This window comes from Pelophylax lessonae, assembly GCF_965119305.1.
Source record: "Pelophylax lessonae genome assembly, chromosome: 10".
Lineage (NCBI taxonomy): Eukaryota > Metazoa > Chordata > Amphibia > Anura > Ranidae > Pelophylax > Pelophylax lessonae.
The window spans coordinates 54,842,706-54,869,541 of NC_138777.1; the positions used below are offsets into that span (position 1 = coordinate 54,842,706).

The window sequence follows — 26,836 nt, forward strand, 5'->3', positions numbered from 1 at the left end:
TTCACCCATGACTTCTTGTACCGGTGTCACAGGGGCAGGAAGAAACTGCTTCACCCATGACTTCTTGTACCGGTGTCACAGGGGCAGGAAGAAACTGCTTCACCCATGACTTCTTGTACCAATGTCACAGGGGCAGGAAGTAATTGCTTCACCCATGACTTCTTGTACCGGTGTCACAGGGGCAGGAAGTAACTGCTTTACCCATGACTTCTTGTACCGGTGTCACAGGGGCAGGAAGTAACTGCTTCACCCATGACTTCTTGTACCGGTGTCACAGGGGCAGGAAGAAACTGCTTCACCCATGACTTCTTGTACCGGTGTCACAGGGGCAGGAAGAAACTGCTTCACCCATGACTTCTTGTACCGGTGTCACAGGGGCAGGAAGAAACTGCTTCACCCATGACTTCTTGTACCGGTGTCACAGGGGCAGGAAGTAACTGCTTCACCCATGACTTCTTGTACCGGTGTCACAGGGGCAGGAAGTAAAAAAAAAATATCCCCAGTGAGGCCACAGAGAAACAAGCTAGGTTTTAAATAATATAGCCTAGTTCAGGGCTCTGAAGAAGCGAGAGCACCCTCAAAACATGCCTGTGGAACTCTGGGACATCCCTTCAGTCCATCTGGAGGTGCACTATTAGCTCTGGGTGATTGGTTGGGAATGTGAGATGAGCTTGTTGTTTTACCTGGGAAAGCCTGTGTGTGATTGGACATTAAAAGGAGCAACAGCACATTGTCTGCTTTTCTCTTGCAAGCATTGTCTGTGCAAATAATGAGCCTTAACCTTCTTAAGTTGGGGAAAAAAAATACATACATACATACATACATACATACATACCATACAAACAAACAACTTAGCCACAATCTGTATAAAAACGGTAAAAAAAAGCAACCTGCAGGTCAGGAGACCTCATCTGATCTCTGTCCCCTCTATGTGTTTTTGGGCACTGCGACTACAGAAAACGGTCAATCTGACAGTTATATTTTACTGGATTTAGCAAAACCTTTTGCTGAGCCAGGAAATATGAAATACAGTAAAACCTTGGTTTGAGAGTAACTTGGTTTGAGAGCGCTTTGCAAGACAAGCAAATTTTTTAAATAAATTTTGACTTGATATACAAGTAGCGTCATGTATAAAAAAGAAGAGAGGAGCCTCTAAAGTGTAGCAATATGGTTACATTTAATGAAGATTCAATATTTAGCAACTCACATGGTTGATGATTAAAACAGGCACATCTAAGTATGCAGGCATCTGGGGTAAAGCTGTCCACATAGACCGTCCTCTGCACAGCCATTTTCATCATCCCTTCCCTGCTGCACTCCACGAGTGATTCAAAGCCTCACTTTCAGATCACTCTACTGCAGGCTATTCTTCCCAGTCACGATTGCAGACTGACAGTGGTGAGAGGCGGTGGTTCAGAAGATGGTCTATGTGGACAGCTTTACCCCGGATGCCTGCATACTTAGGTGTGCCTATTTTAATCATCAACCATGTGAGTTGCTAAATGTTGAACCTTCATTAAATGTAACCATATTGCTACACTCTCATCTCTCTTATATTCTGTAGCTCTGCTAGATTTTGCTTCTAATCCCCTTGGGAAGGCTGCATATTGTGGATGGACATTTTATGGTTACACAACCTATCATATTGCTATAATCTTTGTATATAGACTATAAACTGAAGGACTTGTGGAACGAATCATCTGAGTTTCCATTATTTCTTGTGGGGAAATTCGCTTTGATATAAGAGTGCTTTGGATTACAAGCATGTTTCCAGAACGAATTATGCTTGCAATCCAAGGTTTTACTGTAACAGGCAAGTGAGCAAATCTGCCTAGTTACAGCTTTGTTAAAATAATGAATACAAATCCTCATGATAAGACATCTGGGATACAAACTAAGACTGCAATGAAAGCTGGTAGAGAATTTAGCCAGATCTAAAGTGGTGTAAAAATCCTACAGAGCGATCTGTGTAAATAGGACTCGATTTGTTTATGAAAAACACACAAAATGCACAAAGAGCATTTCCCTGTTGCATGAGAAGAGCCGACCACACGAACATAAAATTGAAATAAAGAAGACAGAAAGAAAAATGATGTTGGAAGCTCCGTTACAGTGGCCTCATTTCAGCCGATACAAATTTTAAAAAACGGCAATAAGAATTTGGCTACTTATGGCCTGCAGGCAGTCCTTTTATGTTTTAATAAGCCTCAAGCGGTTTTTAACCACCTCAATACAGGGCACTTGAAGCCCCTTCCTTCCCAGACCAATTTTCAGCTTTTAGCACTGTTGCATTTTGAATGACAACAGGTCATGCAACACTGCACCTAAACCAAATTTATGTCATTTTCCCTACAAATAGAGCTTTGTTTTGGTGGTATTTGATCACCGCAAGTTTTTCTTTTCTGAACAAATAAAAAAAAGGCCAAAAAGTTTGAAAGAAAAAACAAAAAAAAAAAAGTTTTTTTGTTTAGGTTATACAAATTTTGTAAATAGATAAGTTTTTTCCTGCACTGATGAGGCTGAACTGACAGGCACTGATAGGTGGCACTGATAGGTAGCACCGATATGCAGCATTGGTGGGCACTGATGGGCAATAATGGGCACTGGTGGGCAGCACTGATAGAGGGCAATAATGGGCAATGGTGGGCAGCACTGATAGGGAGGGCACCACTGGCAGGCTCTCTGAGCCCTGATTGCGATCCCTGGTGGCCATGGTGGGCATCCCTGGTGGTCATCCCTGGTTGCTCTAGTGGCACCCCCCCAGGGCTGCACTGGTAATCAATGTTCTGATTACCAGCACAGACCCCCCCTGTGATCAGTGAGTATTTAGCAAAACTCACTGATCCCCTGGCTGCAGCACAGATAGTCTTCTCCTCACTGACAGGATCTGTGTGAGGAAAATGAGTTCAAAGCCGTTACAATGGCTGTATTTACATTACATGACAGCTGTGATTGGACACAGCCATCATGTGATCAGGAGGGTCAATCACAGGGCCCTCCTGCCAAAACTTGTTGCTATGTGTCCGAGGGACACAGGCACATCGAGATCGCGCCGCTGCACGTGCCCGCGCGATCTCGCTCCTTCTGCAGGACGTTCGGGAACGTCCGATCAGAAGGACGAGACTCCCACCCGGCCGTATATATACAGTGGCCAGGTGGGAGGTGGTTAAAGAACTGTTTTGCATAAAAATTTTGCAGGTGATCATTTGAAACGATACAAAAATGGTACTCCCGCAGCAGAAATCATAACATGCCACACAGTGCCCCGGATACGGCCCTTTACTTGCTTTTATCTTGCCCTTGGAGGCATTATTTCCCCCCCGCCGACACCCAGGACGGGGCTATAGTTCCATTCCTCTTGCCGACACCCACGACGGGCCACCATTCCTCTTGCCGAAACCCACGACGGGCCACCATTCCTTCTGCCGACACCCACAACGGGCCACCATTCCTCTTGCCGACACCCACGACGGGCCACCATTCCTCTTGCCGACACCCACGACGGGCCACCATTCCTCTTGCCGACACCCACGACGGGCCACCATTCCTCTTGCCGACACCCACGACGGGCCACCATTCCTTCTGCCGACACCCACGACGGGCCACCATTCCTCTTGCCGACACCCACGACGGGCCACCATTCCTCTTGCCGACACCCACGACGGGCCACCATTCCTTCTGCCGACACCCACGACGGGCCACCATTCCTCTTGCCGACACCCACGACGGGCAACCATTCCTCTTGCCGACACCCACGACGGGCCACCATTCCTTCTGCCGACACCCACGACGGGCCACCATTCCTTCTGCCGACACTTATTCGGCGCATGATCTTTCACATTTTAGAAAAAAATTGTGATATATACACTGCTCAAAAAAATTAAGGAACACTTTTTAATCAGAATAGAACATCAAATCAATTAACCACTTAATGACCAGGCCATTTTTTGTGATTCGGCACTGCGTTAATTTAACTGACAATTGTGCGGTCCTGCAATGCTGTACCCAAATAAAATTGATGTCCTTTTTTCCCCCCCACAAAGAGAGCTTTCTTTTGGTGGCATTTGATCACCTGTGTGATTTTTATTTTGTGCACTATAAACTAAAAAAGCGAAAAAAGACAAAACAATATTTTTTAATGCTATATAAAACATTCCCAATAATAACAAAAAAAAACATTTTTTCATCATTTTAGGCCAATTTGTATATATATTTAGGCCAATTTTTTTAGATATATTTTTTTTAATAGCAATAGTGGCGATCAGCGATTTTTAGTGGGACTGCGACACTGCGGCAGACAGATCGGACGCCTGACATTTTTGACAATTTTGGTAGGGGGGGGGAACCAGTGACATTACTACAGTACTCAGTGCTAAAAATATGCACTGTTACTGTACTAATGACACTGGCAGGGAAGGGGTTAACCCCAGGGGCGCTCAAAGGGTTAAATGTGTCCCCCACTAGCGAAGCGACATACAAATACGCTGTTTTGTGAGACAGAACTGACCTGCCGCAGTACATGTACTGTTGGCGGTCGGCAAGTGGTTAACCCCTGGGATATTGGTCAGTTAAGTAGCAGAAGGGACTGTTAATCAGTTTCAGCGGTTTTGGTGTTAATGAAAACAGGTGCACTAGATGGGCAACAATGAGATAACCCCCAAAACAGGAATGGTGTTAGATGTTGGACAGGCAGTCCAACTCCTCCAGGATGGCACATCAATAGGTGCCATTGCCAGAAGGTTTGCTGTGTCTGCCAGCACAGTCTCAAGAGCATGGAGGAGATTCCAGGAGACAGGCAGTTACTGTAGGAGAGCTAGACAGGACTGTAAAAAGGTCCTTAACCCATCAGCAGGACCGGTATCTGCTCTTTTGTGCAAGGAGGAACAGGATGAGCACTGCCAGAGCCTTACAAAATAACCTACAGCAGGCCACTAGCATAAATGTCTCTAATTAAACAATCAAACAGACTTCCTGAAGGTGGGCTGAGGGCCCCGACGTCCTCTAGTGCAGTGGTCCTAAACTCCGGTCCTCAGGGCCCATTAACAGGCCATGTTTGCAAGATAACTAAAATTACATCACAGGTGATCTCATTTGCTGCTCAGTGATTGCAGTATTCTAGTCGGCATCTCCCCAAGGTAATACTTAAAATCTGGCCTGTTAGTGGGCCCCGAGGACCGGAGTTGAGGACCACTGCTCTAGTGGGCCCTGTGCTCACTGCCCAGCACCTTGGAGCTTGGATTGGCATTTGCCATGAACACCAGAATTGGCAGGTCAGCCATTGGCACCCTGTGCTTTTCTCAGATGAGAGCAGGATTACCTGGGAGATGTGAAAGGGTCTGAAGAAGCCATGCAGAATGTTATACTGCCTGTAACATTGTTTAGCATGTCCGGGTCAGTGATGGTCTGGGGAGGCATATCCATGGAGGGACGCACAGACCTCTACAGGCTAGACAATGGCACCCTGACTGGCATTAGGTATTAAAATGAAACCCATTGTCAGACCCTACACTAGTGCATTGGGTCCTGGGTTCCTCCAGATGCATGACAATGCCCGGCCTTATGTGGAAGGAGTAAGCAGCCAGTTCCTGGAGGATGAAGTAATACCATTGACTGGCCCCCATATTCGCCTGACCTAAATCCAATAGAACACCTCTGGGACATTATGTTTTGGGCTATCCAACGCCACCAGGCTGCACCTCAGTCTGTTCAGGAGCTCAGTGATGCCCTGGTCCAAATCTGGGAGGAAAAATACCCCAGGACTCCATCCATCGTTTCATTAGGGGAATGCCCGGACCGTGTCAGGCATGCATACAAGCACATAGGGGGCCATACAAACTACTGAGTACCATTTTGATTTGCTGCAATGAAATTTCGGCAAAATGGACTAGCCTTTTGCATCATTTTTTCACTTTGATTTTTGGGGTGTCTTTGAATTCAGCCCTTTGTGGGTGATCATTTTCATTTCCGCCAAACAATGTGGCATCCTTTCATTCCTAACACATTACCCAGTCCATATCAGTATAGATATCCAGCATGATATATTTTTCCCCATTGAGATCTGATGTGTTTTTAAAGTGTTCCTTTTATTTTATTTTTTTTTGAGCAGTGTATATTGTGTTTGTTTTAAAATCATTAAAGTGTATTTTTTCCCCCAAAAAATTGCATTTGAAAAACCACTGCGCAAATACCACGTGACAAAAAAAAATTGCAACAAATGCCCTTCTAGTCCCTGCAAAAAACAATTATAATGTTTAGCCTCGGTTTCCACTAGTGCGGCTACAAAGTCGTGCTACTTCTAGCACGACTTCGTAGCAAAAGTAAACTGCGGCTTCAGTTAGACTTGTCCCTCATATATAGAGGGAAGTCGCGCTCAAAAGTAGTACAAGATTTACTTTTGAGGTCGCGGCAACTGAAGCCGCGGCAGTGGAAACGGGCCCAATTGAAAACAATGGGTTTTGACTTGCTGTGCGACTTGACATGTGTCAAGTCGCACCGCAAGTCGCACTAGTGGAAACCGAGCCTTAGGGTTTTTAACCACTTGCCAGCCAGTCACTGGGACAGTACTGCGGCAAAGTGTCTCGTCCCTGTCCAGCAACGTAGACCTACGTCGCTGGACTCCTCCCCCTGTGGGCGGCACTCGCGCACCACCGGAGGCTCGCTCCCGCTGTTTTCGGTCACAGCGGGAGTCGGGCAAGGGGAGGAGCGGCGGTGAATCGAGTCTGGAGATCTGCCCGCTTGTGTAAACAAAGCGGGCGGATCTCCTAAGTGACAAACAGTGACAGATTGCAGGGTTCAGCATAGCTCCCCCCACACATGTCAGTAAGCACCAGGCATACATTAACCCCTCCCTCTCCAATAAAATTAACCCCTTCCCTGCCAGTGTCATTTTTACAGTAACAGTGCATATTTATAGCACTGATTACTGTAGTAATGTCACTGGTACCCTCAAAAGTGTCAAAGATGTCAATCAAGAGTCCGATCTGTCCACCGCAATGTCGCAGTCCTGAAAAAAAAAAAAAAAAAAAACACCAAAAATGACAAATCTTTCCCTTAGTAAACGCAATAACTTTTGCGCAAACCAATCAAAATATGCTTATTGTGATTTTTTTTACCAAACATAGGTAGCAGAAAACAAATTGGCCAAAAATTAAAAAAAATTTTGATTCTTACATTTTTTTGGGGGAATTTCATATAAAAAAAATGTGAAAAATATTGTTATTTTTTCAAAATTTACGCTCTGTTTATAGCAGAAAAAAAAAAAAAAAAAAAAAAAAAAAAAAAAAATCGCACAGGTGATCAAATACCACCAAAAGAAAGCTCTGTTTGTGTGAAAAAAGGACGTAAATTTAGTTTGGGTACGGCGCCGCACGACCGCGCAATAGTCAGTTAAAGTCGCACAGTGACGAATTGCAAAAAGTGGCCCAGACGTAAGACAGTAAAATCCTCCGGTGGTAAAGTGGTTAAAGTGTATTTTTTCCCCCCAAAAAATTGCATTTGAAAAACCACTGCGCAAATACCATGTGACATAAAAAAAAATTGCAACAAATGCCCTTCTATTCCCTGCAAAAAACAAAAGTATAATGTGTAGGGTTTTTAAGTAATTTTCTAGCAAAAAATACTGATTTAAACTTGTAAAAAAAGAAGTGCAAGACAAAGCCTGGTCCTCAAGTGGTTAAACTGTTTTATTATCTACAGAAATCAGGACATTTAAATAAAAAAATTGCTTCCTTACCAAGACAGCAAACCAAGCGAATACACATTACTAATACACCTAACACAGAAGTATTGTTCTTCCAGACTCAGAGTGACATTTTTCTTGGCTTCCACAGCATATCAGGCTACGCCTCTGGGGCACCTCATGCTCTTCACGTTTTACTGGGTCTGTCGCACTTCGGCTTTCAGAAAGAAACAGATCTATCTGGAACTCCTGCAGGACAAACCTGAACTATTGAACTGTGGGGCAGCCCTGCCAAAATCCCTACTATTTATAGCATGACTGACTACAAAACCATGGGATTGCCTCTTGATTAGTAAGCGAATTGCTGCCCAACAAGCAAATCAACATAAATTGGAATTTCTACCATCTCTGCACAGGCAGACGCTGGACGGCTGTCCAAAGCTGCACATACAGGGCCAAAAGGAACATAAACACATTTTAAAAAAGGACAAACTCCCTTTTAATAAAGTTTTAAAAAACAATTGTCCTTTATAGCGCCTCCCTACCTCCAATGTGAAATAACTACAGTTCACCACACAGCCTTTGCTCATTTATAGTTCCAGACACGTTGCGCATCAAATGCTAAGGCTGGCCATACATGTTCAATTTTCTGTAAGATTTACCAAAAAACACATAATGAGGTCAAAACTAAACACTTTTATTTGCATCCAATTAGGCAGGCCTTTGTACTACATAGTTGAAGGTAAATCTGAAGACAATTGAACAGAAAATTGTAAGAAATATGTATAATGTATGGCCAGCAGAGATGTATAGTAACTAAGTAGAACTACTTCACTACTGTACTTAAGCACCGAAAGGCGGTATCTGTACTTTCCTGGAGTAGAATTTTTTTCTCCTACTTCCACTTTTAATTCACTAAATTTTTTCAATGATTGCAATACTTCTACTCCGATATTTTTATTTTTTTTGTGCTGCATAGTTACTCCTTACAATTATAAAAATGACCACTGCCAGAACAGTAGATGGCAGGTTTCATGAAGCTCAAAACATGTGTATTATCAGCGCATACGAAAATAAAAGCTACTGTATGTATAAATAAAAGCTGCATTTGAAATAATAAAAAACAATATGATGTTCAAACTTTTGACTTCTTTCTTTAATAACTACATAACGCAGTACTTGTACTTTTACTTTCAGTACTTGAGTAGCAATTTTCTTTTCAAAACTACTGGTACTTTTACTTTCAGTACTTGAGTAGAATTTTTTTTTTAAAAAACTACTTGCAATACTTAAGTACAAAAAATGTTGAATACTTTAGTACTTCTACTCAAGTCACTTTTTGATCGAGCACTTGTACTTTTACTCAAGTATGGGTTTCGAGTACTTTATACAACTCTGATGGCCAGCCTAAGTGACATTTGCACAATTCATTCCTAAAAGGAGGCCATATGTGAATCAAAAAACTCAGCAGTACAACAGGGATGGGTAGGCTGGTTGTACAGAAGTCGATCTACCAGCCTATTTGTTTTTTGTTTTTTTTTTCGACTGAACAGCGCCACAAGCTATAGCCAGCAGCACTGAGCAGTATATTTTGGTAAAAGGGAAAGCTCCCTGCTGCCAGAATACAGTAACTCAGCATGAGGGATTCCCCACATCAAATGTGTGGACGGGGGCATCAGGTAATTTCCTTTTTTTTTTTTGTTCAATCTGCTGATTATTGTATAGTTGATTATATTTCCTGCCAAGGGGTTGGCTGTATTCATGGAGTAAGACGTCTTTAATAATAATTCATCTGGTTGGTTATGTGGACAAACCCAGGATTGGTCAATCAGTTTGGGGGCACCAACATCCCATTATAATGAATACTTATAGAAATAATTATTAATGGTGGTAACAGTGCACATAGCACATGGAGGCAAAAGCTGCTTGGCACCTGGCAGGGCTGTGCATTGACCATCTAAAGAGTGGGGATTAAGGTAAGTATTTATGGCAGAGTCTATCTTTAAAAAAAAATAAATACACCCACATTAATGAAAGAAGTGTGCATTTATTTGTATTTTTTGCACTGGAGCAAGGCAAAGCATTGCAACCATAATCAGTGCATTGCTGTTGTACAGGCTCCTGCAGACTCTTCTGTCTGTACGGAGGTACGGACCTTCGGTTACAGGACTACTATACAATATAGATTACAGGATATACTGTAAACAGACTGCCCATGCACTGATATCACCACATCTGTGCCCCATTGAGATGATCTTCCTCTGTGATGACAGATGGGACTCGTAGTCGTTCTAATCACAGATCCTGTAATTATATATCTGTGAATGTATGACTCGGCTGTGTGGGTGGAGTCACGCACATCCACGCTAAGTTCAAACAAAACGAGAGCACTCCAGGGAGTATTAATTGGCTTCACTTGAAAAATGGTGATGAAGACTTCTTTGGATTATATACTTTAGTTGCACTAAAGGGTACAGACCAGATCTATTTCCACATATGGTGTATACACCTACTATAAAAGTTAGGGCAACAGCGCACTTTAGTAGACCGAATCTTCACAGGAGGTAGATGCTTGAGGGCATCGTATTATAAAACGCTGTCCTTGCTGGCATTCAGATCAGTCATGGATGTTGGCTGCACAAATTATCAGTGTGCACAGAACAGCACTCCATACATGTGAAGCTGTCCCACCTTGGCCGTCCGCTGCAAAATCTTAAAAACCAGGAAAGTAAAATAAATAAAAGCTTTAAACCCCTGGTGTGGTGAAAGCTGCAGACTCCCCAACAGCATGGGAAGAAAATATGAAAGGAACACCAAGCTGCAACCAAAGGTTCATGAAAAGGTTTCATTGGCAGTTTCCAATACTTAAATACCAAAAACATTTCATGCTTAATTCAGCCTTATGTAGAAAGAATATGCGTTATGTTTGACAGGTTTTATGACATGTTTATTAAACCTCAACTACTGCCCAAACTTTTGTTGTTTTATAGTCTGGAGTGTGGAAAAGTGAAAGAGATGGTTTGGTTTTAATTACGGTCTTGTCTCAGTGGAGAAATTCTTACCCACCCCTCTTCTCTCTCTATGATGGGTGCCATCTGGACAAGTAGGGAGAATTCCCCAACAGAGACACAGACAATAATTTGGTTTGGTTTTTATTGATCCACCAGCAAACTGACCCCCTCAGTTAGGGGCCGCCGATCAGTTATCACCGATTACAGGAAACATTGATTTTAAAAAAGGGAAAGTAAAGTGCTTTTCAGAAACTAAAATATTTTGAATATATTTCAGTATTAGGTACCTTAAAGTGCCCAGAGGAAGCACACAGACTAAGAAATTTGCATATTCTGAACAAGCATTAAAAGCACTTCAGGCCCGGTTCACACCTATGCATTTTTCAGTTTTGCAGAAACTGACTACAGACCATTTAACATGGTTTCCTATGGGTCATGTTCACATCAATGCATTTTATGGAAAGGGCCAGAATTTTTTTTGTGGTTTTTGGTTCCATAGACTTCAAATTGATAGAAGAAAAAAAAAAAAAATATGTATTTAAAAATGCAATTTGCACCTGGAATCTGCAACCTGCATAAGTGCGAACCAGGCCTTAAAAACAAGCCCTCATTCACCTCTGCAGCTATAGGCATTGCGGATAAATTCTTCATGATAATTTAGATGCTCTGACATCTCAGCTTTTTCTATGGAGAATATAACTTGGCAGCCCTCCAATATAAGGAAGCTGATAGAAACCAACTAAAGCCTCATGCACACTGCGTTTTACAGTCACCCAGGAGGAGGCTCCTTCACTACAACAGACAGAAGAATCAACTTCTGGCAAGAAGGGGTATGCTGGCGAGGCCATCCACTGCATGAATTTTGTCCAATTCAGCAGGAACAGAATGAAGTTTGAGCAGTGCATTGGTTAGGCTATGTCTGCAAAAACTCAGTTTGCAATCACTCTATATTCTTCAGCTGTTGAGATAAGATAGCAGTCCACAGAGGGAGAACAGTTTTAAATGCGGTCATAGAGCTATGCTAAAGCCAGCCGGCTGTGGTTGCAGGAAAGAAAAAAAAAAAAACACTCAATTTCCCCCCATCAACACCGAGCCGCTGGCAATATTCGTATGAAAGTTCTTACATGCTGGCTGTACCAAAGTTGATCCATCAAACAACTTGAGTACAATCAGCCTCCCCATACATGGTTCAAATCTCGGCTAGTCCCTGCTGAACCCGCCGAGATTCGAACAGTCTATGGCTCACAGTGATTGTAAACGATCACCTTGTAAAACACATTCAGTTTAAAATAGAAATGAAAGGCAAAACATTTTTGTATAGATAAAAAAAAAAAAAAAAAAAAAAAAACACATTATAAATTATCACATTCCCTCTATTCTCAGCTGCATAAGGGCTGGAGGGAGGAGGAGAAGCAGCAGCACACTGAGCTTCCCAGTGAATGGCTGTGCAGTGAGGGCGTTTCAGGACAAGTCTGATCATTGGAGAGTACATAGAGTTCCCAGTGTAGCTAGAGAACTGACCACGGTGTGCTCTTCTGCTTACCGTGGTCAGATTTTAATAGGAAAGCAAGAGGACTGGCAGGAACACCAGAGGATTTTACATAAAAGAAGCAATACAAAGAATAAAGGATACTTTCTCATACAAGTACATGGTACAGCAGGTACATACCAGCTATATGAAGTGTTGGGGTAACAAAACGCTTTAAGGATGAGGCAGAATGGATATATAAAATGGTCCACCTACCACTGTTGCATTTTAGCCCTCACCATCTCATCTGTCCCTGTATGTTCTCCCACTCACTGTTGTACCCAATCTTCCCTGTTCTGGAACTACACACCTTTGCTAGAGAAATTATATATATATATAAAAATTTCAAAAGTATTGGGACGCCTGCCTTTACACTCACATGAACTTTATTGCCATACTGAGTTGCCCACCCTTTGCAGCTATAACAGCTTCAGCTCTTCTGGGATCTCCACAAGGTTTAGGAGTGTGTCTATGGGAATGTTTGACCATTCTTTCAGAAGAGCATTTGTGAGGTCAGGTGTTGATGTTGGACAGGAAAGCCTGACACGCAGTCTGCTCTAATTCATCCCAAAGGTGTTCTATCAGGTTGAGGTCAGAACTCTGTGCAGGCCAGTCAACTTCCTCCACCCCAAACTCGCTCAGCCATGTCTTTATGGACCTTGCTTTGTGCACTGGTTCAAATCATTTGGTGGGGGGGGGTATGGTGTGGGGTTGTTTTTCAGGGGTTGGGCTTGGCCCCTTGAAGGGAACTCCTAAGGCATAAGAATACCAAGACATTTTGGACAATTTCATGCTGCCAACTTTGTGGGAACAGTTTGGTGATGACCCCTTCCTGTTCCAACATGACTGCGCACCAGAGCACAAATCAAGGTCCATAAAAACATGGATGAGCCAGTTTGGGGTGGAGGAACTTGACTGGCCTGCACAAAGTCCTGACCTCAACCAAACACTCTTTGGGATGAATTAAAGTGGACACTGCAAGCCATGCCTTCTCATCCAACATCAGTGCCTGACCTCACAAATGTGCTTCTGGAAGAATGGTCAAACATTCCCAAAGATACTCTTAAACCTTGTGGACAGCCTTCCCAGAAGAGTTGAAGCTGTTATAGCTGCAAAGGGTGGGCCAACTCAATATTGAACCCTACGGACTAAGACTGGGATGCCTTTAAAGTTCATGTGTGTGTGAGCTTTGGCTCACACATATGCAATGTCAGACAATGCATGTTATTCCCACCGCGTTGCTGTGCGGATCCCATGTGGTGTCTGTCCAAATGCAAATTCAGCCATACAGTTATTTGGCTGAACTCGCATTGGTTTCACGTGAAAAAGGTGCAGGAACCTTTTTTCATCCATGCGCTGGAATGGGATCGCAAATGTGTTCACACGTGCGATCCGATTCCTGTCCGAATTAACAGTTCACAATGCAATTTGCGAATCGAGCTGGGGGTGTCATTAACTTTGTATTGACAACCACAGTGCTTCACAGAGGGCAGTGTGAATTGCCTGCGAGGGAGATCCGATGCGGGAACCCGCACTAGAATCGTGCTGGATCCCACATCGAGTTATATATGTGCACCTAGGTAGGTGTCCCAGTACTTTTGACAATATAGGGTGTATATATTTATTTTTTTAAATTATGGGACAATCTATGAAAAGGACTATACTATAGTATTTCCAGACACACCAGGGTTGATTTACTGAAGTTGTTTTCACACTGATACGTTTTTCTTCTGCTTTTGTAAAACAAAAGCGGAAGAAAAATGCGTTACCATGAAACTCTTCACACTGACAATTGTGGGTTCGCTGCCTTTACAAAAATAACCTACTTGCCACATTTTTAGTGCATGTTTTGGTGCAGTTTGCTGCCAAAAAATGCACCTCCCCATTGAAATAAATAAAGTGCATCAAAAATGCATCTGCGGTTGCAGTTTTTGAGTTCCATGTCATTTCTTCACAGGTGCAACACGCACCAAAAACGTGGTAAAAACTCAAATGTAACAGAGCAGTGTAAACATAGCCCAAAGCTGGAGCACTCAGAATCTGATGCAGCTGTGTATGGTAGCCAATCAGCTTCTAACTTCAGCTTGTTTGATTAGGCTCCTTTCACACACTCCGTCCGTTGGACGGAGTCCGTTTTTCTCAGCGGGGGGATAGAGCCGCCGATCCCCCGCTGAGCAGCAGGAGGACAGCTGTGTCTCCGTGCTGTGTGCGGAGACACAGCTGTCAGGTCCCCATGCATCTCTATGGGGGAAATCGGATGGGAACGGACCGTCGGTCCGTTCTCATCCGATGCCCTCCGATCCGCTGGACGGATGGAAAATAGGGTTTCCAACCGTCCAGATTTGACGGATCGCATCAGGTCGGATGTCAGCAGACATGTCTGCGCTGACATCCGATGCCCCATAGGAATGCATGGGGGGACCGTTCAGATCCGCCCAAAAAAACCAGACAGGCAGATCTGAACGGTCCACCTGTGTGAAAGGGGCCTTACGCTTTGTGAATAAAACCTGGAAGCTGAATGGTTTTCTATGCAGAGCTGCACCAGATTTTACACTCTAGTTTTAATAAAATTCCCCCACCATGTCAGGAAAAAAGAAAAATGGGAATTTTGACTTACCGTAAAATCCATTTCTTTGATTTTCATTGACTGGGAAAGCTCCTTATCTTCTTGACAGTTGGGTTATGCTGCCCGCTACAGGAGTAAGACACTAGGCAGGAAAAATCTTGACTATGCCTATGGGCAGTCCCAGGGAGTATACGCCCACTCCTAAACCATAAGCACTCAGTTTTGTTACAAGCAATGTCGGAAGAAAGCAAACTCCACAGATATGTTTATTGATGGACACAGCACCCACCTAAGAAATGGATTTTACAGAAAGTCAAAAATCCCATTTTCTTTTTTGTTCGTTAACGGACACAGCTCCTTATCTTGACAGTTGGGACTTCCCAAAGCAGTGTCAAACATGAGGGGTGGTAACAGCAAGAAGAAATTCCCAAGGCTAAACCATAGCCAAACAGGTAACATGGAGCTCAATCATAAACAACTGGAGCTCACCTGAAAAAAAAAAAAAAAATACACCCTCAAAGAGGACCAGGTCAACTAAACAGCAGCCTGCAAAACCTTGCACCAAAAGAAGCATCCGCAGATGCCAACACGTCCACCTCATAAAACTTTGTGAAAGTGTGCACCGACGGCCAGATGGCCGCCTTGCAAACTTCCATCACCGATACCTGATGACAGAAGGCCCAGGAGGCACTAAGCGCCCTAGTAGAGTGCACCTTGACAGAGAAAGGAGGAACCTGACCCCTGATGGAATAGGCCTGAACCACCATTTGTCTGATCCATCTGGAAATGGTCGCAGAGGAAGCGGACAACCCTTTTCGAGGTCTGTCCGTGAGCACAAAGAGAGTCTGACTTCCTGAAAGACTCTGTAAGCTGCCAGGTACACCCTGATTGCCTAACCACATCCAAGGCAAGTTCCTTCCGATCTTTAGGCATAGGACACAGGGAAGGCAACGCAATGTAGTCATTCAAATAAAAAAAAAAAAAAAAAAGACAACGTTTGGAAGGAATGATGGATAAGGGCAAAGAACCACCCTATCCCTGTGAATCCCCATATAAGGTGAACAGGATAATGCCGCCAGTTCTGACACCCTGTGCGCAGAGGTGATGCCGCCAAAAAGCCCACCTATTGGGACAGCGTAAGGAGGGAGATCTCACAAATATTTTCAAGGGAAGGCTTCTGTAGAGCTGAAAGCACCAAGTTGAGATCCCAAGGAGGCAACAGAGCCCACCCTGGAGAGACCATGTGTCGGAGACCCTAAAGAAAGGTACACACCAGGGAGTGTGTGGCCAAAGGTCATTGGAAAACGACCGCCAAAGCTGACACCCCAGACCGACCTAAAAGGTAAAACCACCTCATGGGGGGGCAGGTGAAGGCAGATGGGGGTGTAACAATTCCGCAGAGGATCAAAAAGGGAGGGGGGAGAAACGCTGCATGGGAAGGAGGGGAACCCGGGGGTCCAACTGTCCCAGGGAAGGGCCCATGTCTACCCCAAAAACCTCCAGGGTTAGAAGAGGGGGGGGGGGGCAGCTACTTACCATACCAGGAACAGGGTGGGCAAAGGGGGAACGCTGCGACTGAGGTCGTATGCGACCTCGAGGTGTTTAACTTACAGGCCAGCCCCCGTCCAGTGTAGCTATGTTGTGGCCGACCTAGCACGGAGCTGAAGCCTGCGCACACTCGCTGGCCAGACTGGGGGGACCCTCTGGATCTAGATTATCCAGTACATCAACCAGTCCGGCAGTTGATTGTCACAGGAACAAAATAAACATGATAGGAAAAAAATTCCAGGACCAGAGATCCCAGCAAGGAACTAGATCTTTACTCCTAGGACACTAGGCAGAAAGAACAAAAACCAAAACAATAAAAAAAAAAAAAAAGTGCGTTTGGCTGAGTGGGTGTATACCCCCAGGGACAGCCCCATATGCATAGTAAAGATTTTTCCTTCCTAGTGTCCTAATCCTGTAGTGGGCAGCATAACCCAACTGTCAAGTAGAAACGGAGCTGTGTGTCAATGAAAGAAAGAGAAATAGATAAGCTCTGTAGGTGTTGATCAAGCAGCACAGCGTTAATAGTGCAGGAACAGAAGAAACCAAAGTTGACAGCAGCCAGAGTGGACAAGTGCCAGATTAACGGACACTTAGGGTCAATAAGGATAGAAAATATGAAAACAATTTCACTCTATAGGTCACCCTCAAAACAATTCAGAGAATGCTACAGATTAATTCCAAGCAACAACTGAAAACAAACCGAGAGTAACTAATGCCGTCCATTAAACACTGTAATTTCCCTACAATTAGGAAGTACAATTTCATTTAAAGCGGTAGTATAGTGCTTTTTGACACTTACCTACAGGTAAGCCTATAATAAGGCTTACCTGTAGGTACAATTAATATCTCTTAAACCGGCACGGTTTAGGAGATATTTGCAGTGCATGCAGCTGCTCACGCGAGCGGCGCATGCATTCTGAAGGTCCGGGGGGGACCTTCAGTTTTCCTTGCCGGGAGCTTGCCGGAAAATCACTCTCGCGCGCATGCGCGGGAGTGACATCATCGCGGCTCCGCCCAATCAGAGCGCCGTAGCCGCCGAACCCGGAAGAGACGCCGAGGGTTCATGGCAGCGCCCGCAGCAATCTCTGGGGGTCCGTGTCGGGGCTTCGTTCTAAGGTAAGTAATACATAATGAGCTAGTATGCGATGTATACTAGCTCATTATGCCTTTGTCTTGCAGGTTTTTTTTTTTTTTTTTTTTAATTTTCGGGTGTACAACCGCTTTAAAGTAGAACTATAGGCAGCACTTTCGCATCTTGGAAGAAGGGAGGGTATAACCTCTGTCAGCGCTTTCCTCTCACTTCCTGTCCCATAGCCAAAACAGGAATTGAAAGGAAAGCGCTGAAAATTAAGGAAAATCCCTGGAGACCACCAGAACTAGTCCCCCCCATTGGACCATTTCCCCTCTATTACTTTTCTGGGGACAAACCAAAATTTGGGATTTTCTTTCAATGGAAAACAGGGCAAATAGAGAGGATGGAACAGGGGCACAGACAGCAATAAAACCTTACAGGCATTCTAATCCCCCTGCACTCCATCTAACATTAAAAAACAGGTTGTGCCTTTAGTTATACTTTAATCTGAATTTTGTGTAATATCTAGCAGCCAGAATTCAGAGAGAAACTCACAAGGTTACCTAGAGCATATGTTCTGAAACCTGTGGTCCATAAAATCCTGTGTCACCAATAATACTAAAACTTCCAGGACAAGTTTGAATCTGATTGATGGACATGAGAAACTCATAAGCACTGTCATTAGTTTATGTTACAATTTTGTATAAGGGAGAGACAGCAAAGACCTGCAGTGGTTGTGCTTGGGAATATTTAACCAACACCACAAGCAGGGGTTCACAGGTTACAGACATGTGCTGTTGCAAAGAGCAGAAATAAATGTAAAGTTGTGATATTTCAAAAAAGTTAAAAGAGAAAAAGAAGAAAAAAAAGTAAACAGTGTGATGTGTTGCAACATGACATTGATCTGCCCCAACACAACCAGCCCTAAGCCTACGTTCACATCTAGGCATTGCTATTTTCACAGTCTTTTTTTTTTGGGCGTTTTTAGGTTAACAAGTGACAAATGAAAAAAAAAAAAAAAAGCCTGTAATCTGCCAAAAAAGAAGCGAATGTACTTTTTTGAGTGACGGGAGATTTGCTTAAGATAACAGAACGAACGCTCAGGATGTGATCAGGGGCAATTAAAATGAATGGGCATTTTTAGAGCAGAAAATCACCAGTAAACCCCACACTTTTTGTATCGTGTAATGGAGGGTTATTTCTCTCCATCAGATTATTTTTTTTTTTTTTTTTGCCCATGGGAGGAGATTTCCCTTCACTTCCAGTCCCACAGCCACAACAACAGGAACGGAGAGGAAATCTCTCCAAAGTTACAGTATCTAACAAAAGTGAGTACACCCCTCACATTTTTGTAAATATTTTATTCTATCTTTTCATGTGACAACACTAAGCCCCGGTTCACACTTGTGCGTGTGCGGGGTTCGCATGTAATGTCGGAGCGCACTGCTCCGACATTACATGCGATCAGCTGTGCGGTGCGAGTTTAGCCATACAAACTGTATGGCTAAATTCGCATCGCTCCCGCAGCAAACACGCACAGGAGGCATTTTTGCAGCCGCATCAGGATCGGATCGCACAGCGGTTCACACTTGTGCGATCCGATCCTGTGCGAACTGCACGATCGCACTGCGATATGCGATCAAACTGGGGGTGTCGTTAAGATTACATTGACACCCCCAGCGTATCGCATATGGCAGTGTGAACTGCAGGGGGTGCGTGTGCGATGCGGGAACAGGCTGCGAGTTCGCAGCCTTCCCGCATCGCATCAGTGTGAACCGGACCTGAAGAAATGACACTTTTCTACAATGTAAAGTAGTGAGTGTACAGCTTGTATACAGTGTAAATTTGCTGTCCCCTCAAAATAACAACACACAGCCATTCATGTCTAAACCACTGGCAAAAAAAGTGAGTACACCCCCTAAGTAATAAATGTCCAAGCTGTACACTCACTACTTTACATTGTAGCAAAGGATAATTTCTTTAATGTTGTCACATGAAAAGATATAAAATATATACAAAAACGTCAGGGGTGTACTCACTTTTGTGAGATACTGTAGGTGAATCCCTTGTTGTCATTATAACTAGTGTCCCCATTGGATAATTACCCCTCTGTTACTGTTCTGGGAGTGTTTGAAGTTTTCCTTTATTTTCAGTGATAACGGTCAGTGGTTACAAACAGAGAAGGCTCCGTTCACATATGTCTGGGCAGGGCTTCAGTGCCTCCCTGCAGCCCATCAAAATCTATGACATCATGAAATACAGCACTATCAGCCAGTACTCAGGTTTAGGCTTGGTTCACATTGAGACTCCAAGTCGCATGACATGTAAAATTCAATGTTTCCCTATGAGAGCCATCTTATCCGATACTAAAAAAGTCACTCCGACTTTAGAAAAAGTTCCTGCACTACTTTGATCCAATTTCAAAGGTGCGATTTCAGCCCTTATACAGGCTCCTAACTAGCATCCAAGTTGGAATAAAGTTGCAGGGCAAAGTCGCAGTGTTTACAGAGTCTTAGGGCTGTGTGTGTTCAGGGATGTACAGTATGTCCACCCACAGTCCTTGAGGCTTCATGTTTTGTAAATGTGTGCAACAATTGCATATTTTTGTGCATGTTTAGCACTGTTCGCACTAAATGTGAATTTGAGATTGTCCTACTTCACTTAAAGTAGCAAGATTTCAGCCTGGTGCAACTTGTCTGATATCTGTGCGACTTCATGCACAGATGTCTAAGCAAGTTGCACCTCAAATCAAAAAAAATAAATAAATAGTCCCGGAACCTTTTTTTCAACTCTGTGCGGCAGGAAAGTCGGAGTTGCCCCGATTTGAACAGTTCCATTGCCAACAATAGAGTGAGATTTGTCATGAGATTTGTTACTGTAATTGCATGACAAGTTGCACTGGTGTGAATGGGATTTACACAATTTGCTACAATCAAGTATTGCATTTGTGGTGACATTCAATAATAGCAACCCAAGTGTGGCAATCAGATGTGCAGAAAAACATGCAGTGAAAAAAAAGTACAAGGCACAACGCAGCAAAAAGCTATTTGAGCTACTTTACCGAAGATAGGGCAACACATTAAAAATGACTGGCCTGTCCTATGCAAGTCATGCAAAAAAATGCCAAGTGTAAATGGGGGACTGAAAGCAGAAATCAAGGGCAGCATCCAGCCGCAGCGTATTCACTGGCACAGAAAGTGACAGGAATATCCAACCTGTGTAGTTGTCACCAGAACAGAAACAGAGAGAAAATGCCTGCATAGGTTTCCTCCAAGAACTCCGGTTTCCTCTCACACTCCAAAGACATGGTAGGTTAACTGGCACCTGTCTAAACTGGCCCCAGTATGTGTATGTATAAATGTGAGTTAGGGGACTTTAGATTGTAAGCTTCTTGAGCACAGGGACTGATGTGAATATACAATATAGGGCTGAACAAACTCAATATAAATATTTGTAATAAATAAAATAATTCATTCAATGGGGACACTTGTTCCAGTGACAAATAAGGCCCCATTCACACCTGAACACAGCAGGAACGCGCAGTGCCTTGCATTTTAGCGTGTTTTTAATGCATGTCCCATCTAGGGCAGCCTTTTTCACTTCAATAGGCTCCCCTGCATGCCCCAAAGCAGATCCAAAACCTTTGGCGTCAGAGCATTGGGCGTGTTTTCTCCTGCATCTGCTCCCTGCTCTTGGGGTGTCATTAAACGAAACTGAAAGTGGTTGTAAAGGCTGAAGGTTTTCTTTTTTTTTTTTATCTTAACCACTTAAGAACCAGGCCAATTTCTGACACTTGTCACTTACAAGTTAAAAACAGTATTTTTTGCTAGAAAATTACTTAGAACCCCCAAACAATAATACCAAACATAGTTACATAGTTACATAGTTACATAGTTAGTGAGGTTGAAAAAAGACATCAGTCCATCCAGTTCAACCTATGATGCGTGTGTGTGTTTGCTTTTAACCGTACATTGTATACCCCTGTATGTTGTGGTCATTAAGGTGTCCATCTAATAGTTTTTTGAAACTATCAATGCTCCCTGCTGATATGACTGCTTGTGGAAGAGAATTCCACATCCTTACCGTTCTTACAGTGAAAAACAAATATATTTTTTTTAGCAGAGACCCTAGACAATAAAATGGAGATTGCTGCAATACTTTGTCAAACCATATTTGCACAACGGTCTTACAAACGCAAATTTTTTGGAAAAAATAAATTTTTTTTTTTTAATTAAAAAAACAGTGAAGTTAGCCTAATTTTTTTCTTTAATGTGAAAGATAATGTTATGCCGAGTAAATAGATACCCAACATGTCATGTTTCATAATTGCGCACGCCCGTGGAATAGCGACAAACATGGTACCTAAAAATCTCCATAGGCAATGCCTTAAAAATTTCAACAGGTTACCATTTTAGAGTTACAGAGGAGGTCTGGGACTAGAATTATTGTTCTTGCTCTAACGATCGCGGCGATACCTCACGTGTGGTTTAAAACGCAGTTGACATATGTGGGCGTGACTTGCGTATGTGTTGACTTCTGTGCGCGGGCTCGGAGGGTCAGGGCGCTTCAAATTTTTTTTCTTATTTATTTTAATTTTTTATTTTTACACTGTCCCTTTACAAAAAAGATTTTTTGATCACTTTTATTCTTATTACAAGGAAAGTAAACATTCCTTGTAATAGAAATAAGCAGGACAGGTCCTCTTTATTGTGAGATCTGGGGTCAAAAAGACCTCAGATTTCACATCTATACTTAAAAGCAAAGAAAAAAAAAAAAAAAAAAAAGTATTTTCAGCATGGAAAAAAAAAAAAAAAAAAAAGGGGCCCTTTAAGGCCATTGGGAGGAAGCGACATACGACGTCACTCCGGTCCTCCAAGGCCATAGAGCCGAGTGGGGGCCATCTTGCCTTCACTCGACTTCCTGCCTGAGACATGGACAGACCAGATCGCTTTCCCTGCTACCGACGGCTTTGGTAAGCAGGGAAAACGACCGGGAAGCAGCAGGGGTGCACCTCTCTCGCCGCCCATAAGTGATCCTGCGGCGCATCCACCGCTGGGACTTATGTGGAAGAGGACCGCCTGCCCTGTAAGAAAGTACCGGGGTCATGGCAGCTATCTGCTGCCATATCCCTGGTATTTAAAGTCAAAGTACCGACATAAATCTGCGGCAGGCGGTCAGGAAGTGATTAATGCATTCTATGCATATAGATAAAAAAACCTGTGTGCAGCAGCCCCCCTAATACTTACCTGAGGTCCATCTAGATCCAGTGATGTTGCAGGAGTTTCTCCGCTGCCCAGGACTCCCCTTCTCATTGGAAGAGAGAGCAGTGTGGCGCCATTGGCTCCAGCTGCTGACAAAGTCAGCCAGCCAATGAGGAGAGAAAGGGGTCAGGGCCCGGCCACGGCTCCATGTCTGAATGGACGCATGTGGCTCGGGTGCCCTCAAAGTAGAGTGCTTGCTTTGGGGGCACTCAACAGGAGGGAGGTGCCAGGAGTGCCAGTGAGGGACCCGAGAAGAGGAGGATTGGGGCTGCTCTGTGCAAAACCAACTGCACAGAGGAGGCAAGTATGACATGTTTGTTATTTTTAACAAACAAAAAAAAAAAAAAAAACAAGACTTTATTATCTCTAACCCAAAAGGAGACATTCCTCTCTTCCTTGCCCCCCCCCCCCTTTACATTTTGCCAGCGGGGGCCTGATTTTTGACAGGTACCCACTCCCCCACTTCCAGTCAGATCACTGAGCAGAATTTTGATCCCCTCTTCTTCCCCTATAGCAGGGATCCTCAAAGTACGGCCCTCCAGCTGTTGCGGAACTACACATCCCATGACGCATTGTAAAACTCTGACATTCACAGACATGGACTAGGCATGATGGGAATTGTAGTTCCTGAACACCTGAAGGGCCATAGTTTGAAGACCCCTGCCCTATAGGCTTCTAGGACACATCACAGGTCCCAGAAGAATGCAGGACCAATCACAAAGCACATCGCTGATCCGCATGTGCAGCTGCAAGCCTTCACTGTCGGTTTCCCTAGGCAGCATTCACACATCTGTGATTCTGCCCAAAATTTCAAAACATCCAAGCGTGAATGACAAATCGCACATTTCAGATGCCATTCTGTTAAATGGCACCTAAAACGCAGTGCAGCTCTGCCGCTATAAATCGCGCTGCAACAACGGCAAACCACATCGCCTGAAGCAAGACACCAAACAGAAGCTCCTGAACTTTACACACCGACATGCGTCGCACCATGCAGTTTACCGCAATTTATCGTTCGACAAATGCAGCAGAACCGCACCATCCAAATGAACATCTGAAATGTGCATTGTGCATTTGTAATTGCCACCTGGGCATTTTGAAATTGCGAGCAGAATGGCAGAACTTCTGCCCACGATTCAAAACATGCATGCAGCCTGAGTAAAGATGCCAGCGCCTGAACCCGAAGCTTACTGAAGAATGGGCTCAGGCGAGGACATCCCTGGATCCTTATATTAAAAGCAACTACAAAATAAAGCAATTATTGGGGGAGACCGGAGCGCCTACATGCTTTGTGCAACCACGTGCAGTGCCGGGTTAAAGAGTTTAACCAGGCAAAGTGCCGAACATGTACGGCGCTCGCCTGGGTGGAGCTAGGGGGCGATCGCGCGCTGCCGGAGGCGCGCTCCCGCCCCCGTTCGTCAGCTGGGGAGCCAGCGCGTGTAACCGGCGGCTCTGATGGCCCACCGGCCACTCGTGATCTCCCACAGCTGTGAGGGAAGGACAGACGGCCGATGTAAACACAGCCGTCTGTCATTCTCCCTGAAGTGATCACAGAAGCTATGTGATCCTGCTATATAGGATCGCATGTCTCTGTGATTACTTCACAAGCCACGCCCCCTGACAGTTAGAATTACTCCCCTAGGGTCACATTTAACCCCTTGATCACCTATACTGTTAACCCCTTCCCTGTCAGTGTCATTATTACAGTAACAGTGCATATTTTTAGCACTGATTACTGTAGTAATGTCACTGGTACCCCCAAAAGTGTCAAAAATGTCAGTTTGGGGTTTCCAATCTGTCCGCCGCAATGTCACAGTCATGCAAAAAAAAAAAAAAAAAAAGAAGATCGCCGCCATTACTAATAAAAAAAATAAAAATTACAAATCTTTCCCGTAGTTAGTAAACGCAATAACTTTTGCGCAAACCGAATAATGCTTATTGTGATTTTTTTTTTTTTTACCAAAAATATGTAGCAGAAAACAAATTGGCCTAAAATGTTAAAAAATTTAGATTTTTACATTTTTTGAGAATTTCATATAAAAAAAAATAATTTGAAAAATATTGTTATTTGTCGCTCTTTTTTGTTTATAGTGCAAAAAATAAAAATTGCACAGGTGATCAAATACCACCAAAAGAAAGCTCTTTTTGTGGGGGGGGGGGGGGAAGGATGTCAATTTTGTTTGGGTACAGCGTCGCACGACGGCTCAATTGTCCGTTAAACTCACGTAGTGCCGAATCGCAAAATAGTGCCTGGTCATTGAGCAACTAATGCTCCGGTCCGAAAGGGGTTAAAACAGGGAGGTGATACAAAAATGCTCTCAGAAGATCAATATGAATGCAGATCACTTTTTAGAGAGTAAAGCACATATGGGCAACCCCTAATTATGTTTTTTTTTTAACTATTTTTTACATTTAACAGTCCTATTGGGGGGGGGGGGGCACTATAGGGAAAAATCAGGGATCTAAACAGACCCCTGATATTTCCCTATTGAGACATAAAAAGTAATTGATGACACAGACTGAATGATCATCAAGCGCTCTGTACAGAGGCTCCCCCTTTATTCACAAACTGAAGCATAGCTTACAATTTATTATGCTTCAGTTTTAATGAACATAGAAGCAGTCAGCACCCATTGCTCGTTTAGGAAATGGCACTGCAAGTACAACTAGCGATTACAGCGCGTTTCCAAAATTACGCAGCAAAACACACATTTTTGGTTTGGGAAACTGAAAGATGTAAATGCAACTTAACGGGGGGGGGGGGTTTCTTTCACTTCCTGTGGTGTCTCCAAAACAGGAAGTGAAGAAAAATCTCCCCCATGGGGATCACAACCAACAAAACAAACAGCAGTCATAACTCTTTCTTACTAATTATATATATATATATATATATATATATATATATATATATATATATATATATACACACATACATACATACACACACACACGTATATACTAAAATAAACAATGTGTTGGGAGCACATGGGTGAGGGGTGACTTGTAGGTCCCAGTGTCCAGGGACAGTCCCTGCAAGTTGTAGTCCTGTGTGTGTCTGGTACACAGTGGGGTTGTCATGCAGTAAAAGTCCCATACAGAAGAGTAGCACAGCCCTGGAAGTGAATAGGAATGAGGACGGGGGTGACAGCAGCACGTTGTGCCCCCACAGGTGTCAGTGTCCGAGGCCTGGCGCAGAGGGGAGGATCCCCGGCCTGGAGTAGACGGTGTCCGCCGCGCCTCCCTCCAGCGCGCAGGGCCTCCTAGGCCTCACATCCCCGGCCTTTCCTGCTCGCTCCCCCCGGCTTACCTGGGTTTGATGCCAGACGCGCTCCGATCGTAGGCCCAGGCGGCGGGGGAGGCCGAAGCCAGCGGGTCGGTGAAGGTGGGGGTCGGGTAGTTCCTGTCCATCATCCGGGAGAGTCTGAGGGGGGGTGGGGGGAGTGCTCTCTGCAGGCCCGTCACATCGTCTCCCCAGGCAGGCTGGCTGTGAGGCGGAGGGGGGTGGCGGCAGGCTCGGGGGTCCGCTCAGGCTCTCACTCCGTGCAATGGCCGTGCATGCTGAGCCTGGAGGAGCTTTTCCCCATGTTGGTTTATTTCCCAGGATGCACCGTGCACGGCGCCTCCTCCCTCTCCCCCTTCTGGTAGCAGAGGCCTAGTACAGGCGGCGATAGGCCTCATCCAGGAGGAGAGGGAACGTCTGGCGTCATTGTGACAGGACAGGACAAACCAATCACCATTCTCCTCCCAGGCTGAGGGAAAATGAAACCAGTTATGTGATTGGTTACCAAGGGCAACCACTCCACAGCTCACCATTGCAAGTCTAATAAATAAAAAATTCCCATAGAAGAAAGCAAGAAGATTCCAAATAAAATCCATAGTTTATGTGTCAGACTGTTCCATTCCTTTTTCCTGAAGTAGAAATAAAGTCAAAGCTTTCTTTTTTTATTTTGACAGAGTAAGGGAGGGTTATAACCCCTGTCAGGTTTGTTTTGCCTTCTGTGTCCCCATAGGGGAGATTTCCCTTCACTTCCTGTACCATAGCTAAAACAGGAAGTGAGAGAAAATCCCTTCAAAGTGAAAGGGTGTCACCAGAACAAGGGTCCCTTTTTTTTCAAGTTTTGGATAGAATAAGGGAAATTTCTGCTCACTTCCTATTCATGTGACACCCATAC

General features: G+C 44.1%; 1 protein-coding gene across 2 annotated transcripts in view; it reads right to left on the reverse strand.

Annotated features, from left to right (window-relative positions):
- The window catches only part of QSER1 (glutamine and serine rich 1), a 154,971-nt gene extending 128,618 nt beyond the window's left edge, over window positions 1–26,353 (reverse strand). For both annotated transcript variants that reach the window (XM_082270010.1, XM_082270009.1), the window contains exon 1: window positions 25,972–26,353. In XM_082270010.1, the coding sequence (XP_082126136.1) occupies window positions 25,972–26,075 (104 nt within the window). In that variant the 5' untranslated portion in view covers window positions 26,076–26,353. The remainder of the gene's footprint in view (window positions 1–25,971) is intronic.
- Window positions 26,354–26,836: the final 483 nt, after the last annotated feature.